A 3394-nucleotide genomic window follows, 5' to 3' on the forward strand; every position below is an offset into this window, starting at 1 on the left:
TCTTCCGTCTTGGTTTTTCCGTCGTTTTCTTGTGCGTTTTGTCCTTCCCTGCGTGTGTGACCCTGTAGGTTCATTCGATATAGCAGTATAACCCGAAATCTCTATTTCGGATATACAAGTCATAGGCGGTCTCTAGCAAGACACTATGACTACCTATCTCGAATAGAGTTTGTTCGTAATCTTTACGAACGCCAGAGATGATTCCGGTTGATGATCCTTTTGTATCGTGATATCATATGTCGAACATAAGGCATGGACAAGCCACCTTATCTGATTCGACTGCTTTCTCGTTCACTGAGTTCGACTGTCTGAAATAGACGACGTTCGTCTATAGTGCGGCCACACATTTCTACAGTCTCGCTCACACGAGGGGCCCAGCGATATCTCTCTCTTTTACGAGAGGTACAAATCCCGTCTTGACTATCTACAATCCAGTACATGATTCGTTTCGTACCTGATACACGCCTTTATAGTTCTCCTGTTACGCAGAACGTTTGACGTATTCAAAGCACGCAACTCCTCATGTTGGATTCCGTAGATATCTCAGGTCTTAGGATCCAATCATGGAACCGCCATATGAGATTCAAGTCATGACGCTAGTCCATGTGACAATCTCATGCGGGTCAATCCAGTATTCCGTTCTCCAACGAATACCTATGACTGTGATCGTATCCAATACTTATGATCATCTCTATGATCATCAATCACACATCATACTAGTCTTATTATGTCGTTATTCCCATAACGACACAAGACTAGGGAGTTTAGTATCATTCATAATGATACATGGATTTCATAACAGATCTAGTATGCAAGAACATGTAATGAATCAAATACTCTCATAAAACCATAGAAAGTATCAATACATCGAATGTATCTAAATAAAGCTCATGAACAGTACGTCATAGAGCACTAAACCAACACCTACATCTTTTCCTGACCCCATTGCGGCTGAAAAATCGACAAAGATCTCGGGTGATGAAGAACGCGACGTATACATTCCACCGCCACCACGTTTGCCTCCGGTTCCTTTCCCTCAACGACTCAAGAAAACTAAAGAAGACATCCAATTTGCTCGATTTGCTGACATGGTGCGTAAGTTGGAAATCACTATGTTGTTTCATGAGGTTATCACTCAGATGTCATCCTATCCCAAATTCCTGAAGGACATTCTCACAAAGAAGCGCGTCATCGAGAAGGAAACCATCACGCTTAATCCCGAGTGCAGCGCCATTCTTCAGCACGATCTGCCACCGAAAATGTCGGATCCAGGTAGCTTCTCGATTCCCTGCAAATTGGGAAATGTTTCTATAGATCGTGCTCTTTGTGATTTAGGTGCCAGTGTAAGTCTCCTACCACTCTCCATCTACAAGACTCTCAATGTGGGAGAACTCAAACTGACTCGCATGACTCTTCAACTAGCTGATCGTTCGGTCAAATATCCTCTGGGTATTCTCGAAGACGTCCCGTTGAAAGTAGGCGATTACTACGTACATGTCGATTTCGTTGTGCTTGACATGGACGAAGACTCCAAAATCCCGATTATTCTAGGGCGGCCGTTCTTAAACACTGTGAACCTATATGAACCTAAATCTATATGTCAAATGCAATCGTGCAATCCTAGTAAAAAAAAAACTATATGAAAAATAATAAAAAAAAACGTGTAAATGCAACTAATGCAAAGTGAGATGCAAAAAGTGAAATTTTTTTCCTAAGTCTATATGTCATGATAAAATGCACCTAAACGAAATTTAATCCTAAGTAGATAGGTCGGAATGTGTGAAGGATCTATCCACCCCCCAGACTTGAACCATACACCGTCCACGGTGTAGACTCTCGACCGGAAGAGTAGAAAAAAAATATGAAAGGAACTAGTAAGAGGGTAGAGAAGGCTTAGCTCTACGAAATTCGTTCGCTCGCAATGAAGTTAACTCACGTCAAATGCAAGAGCTCTCAAATACTCTGTGAACTGGAATCTATCCAAACGTCCTCTCTCGGAAACTGCTACTCATCTCTCATATGTCAGTATGAATGTTCAGAGAACAACAAACATTATCTGAAAAACAACATAGAGGCTTGCATATAGATAAATAAGTCCAGAGTATGCAAAATCCGAGTCCCCAAAATACATCCGAAAGGCCTACTACATCTCTACTAAAATAGAAAAGGGAAGACCTACCTTAACTATGGTCTAGTCATCAGCTGGTGCATCATCTCTGATGCCATTGTCCACGTTCGTGCCGGCCAACTGACACTCAAGATCGGCGACGAAACGGTGGAATTCACGCTCGACCAGAATTTCAAGCAACCATCTACAGTGGACTCTATATGTTACATCGACTTGATGGATGCTTTAGCCGATAAGGTACTCTTTGAATTTCGTGATTTCGATGCCCTCTCTATTTGCTCTTCTTTCTGAACAGGGCTGTAGTACCTTTATTGATGAGGACATCCAGATCATAGACGACATAACGGATGGGAGCTTGGACGAGGGAGCATACTCGGAGCTAGGAGCTGAACCGGAAAAGGAGGATCCGCCTAACCAAGCAATGAGCAAGGAACCGAACATGGCAGCTTCAAAACCGTACACGATTCCAATCCCGATTCGCATGGATCCTCCCCTTACACGATCCAAGACACGAACACTCCGACAACAATTCAATGCCTTCGTGTCTCATGTTGTGAACGGGCCAAACGACGGAGATGCGTGCCTCTTTACGTTCGGAAAGAACAAGACCCGACTTATCCTCACTTGCCAAGAATAGATTACTTCAAACTCAAGACAACATTCAAAGGAAGCTTCTTGGAGGGCAAGCTAACTTCTCCAACAGCTAGTACACTCCCACCTACCTCATTAATGGCGAAAATTCTGCAGCTTTGCATGAAGACTTGCATTTAAGATTCTAGTTGTTGTAATCCTTCTTTAAAAACCCATGTAGACTCATTTGAAAATACCTTTGATCAATTTGCAATCTAAGTATTATTTTTACAGAATTCTCTCCACTTGTGTCGAGCATTCTAGCTTGGTTTGTCCGAGTTCTTTTCTTGGTTCGTCCGAGATTCAACCTTGGTTCGTCCGAGGAGCAATTTGGTTTGTCCGAATCCAACTTCTATCCTTCGCTCATCTCTCCGTTTCGGGATTAAAGTCGAGCATCAATCTGATCAGAGATTGATCCCGAAATCCGTCCATTCCTTACCTACTCATTCCCCGAACTAGATCGAATTCGAGTGCCTCTTGGGCCGGTGATCGAACCTAGTCCATACTCTCTCCGGAAACAGCCCTTCCGCAAGCCCGTGGCGTATATCATTTTGGTACCAGAGCTTTAACGCTCCAACGGCAATCTAAACCCGGTGATATCTCTCCATATTTACATTTTCGTAATTTCATTTCGTT

General features: G+C 42.9%; 1 protein-coding gene across 1 annotated transcript; it reads left to right on the forward strand.

Moving 5' to 3' along the window:
* Positions 1 to 1088: 1088 nt before the first annotated feature.
* Positions 1089 to 2765, forward strand: LOC109116761. Its single transcript, XM_019202755.1, has 3 exons — positions 1089 to 1623; positions 2169 to 2365; positions 2424 to 2765. Exons 1-3 carry the CDS (start codon positions 1089 to 1091, stop codon positions 2763 to 2765), a joined length of 1074 nt encoding a protein of 357 aa, XP_019058300.1.
* The last annotated feature ends 629 nt before the right edge of the window (positions 2766 to 3394 follow it).

The sequence above is a fragment of the Tarenaya hassleriana genome, unplaced genomic scaffold, assembly GCF_000463585.1.
Source record: "Tarenaya hassleriana unplaced genomic scaffold, ASM46358v1 Cleome238, whole genome shotgun sequence".
NCBI lineage: Eukaryota > Viridiplantae > Streptophyta > Magnoliopsida > Brassicales > Cleomaceae > Tarenaya > Tarenaya hassleriana.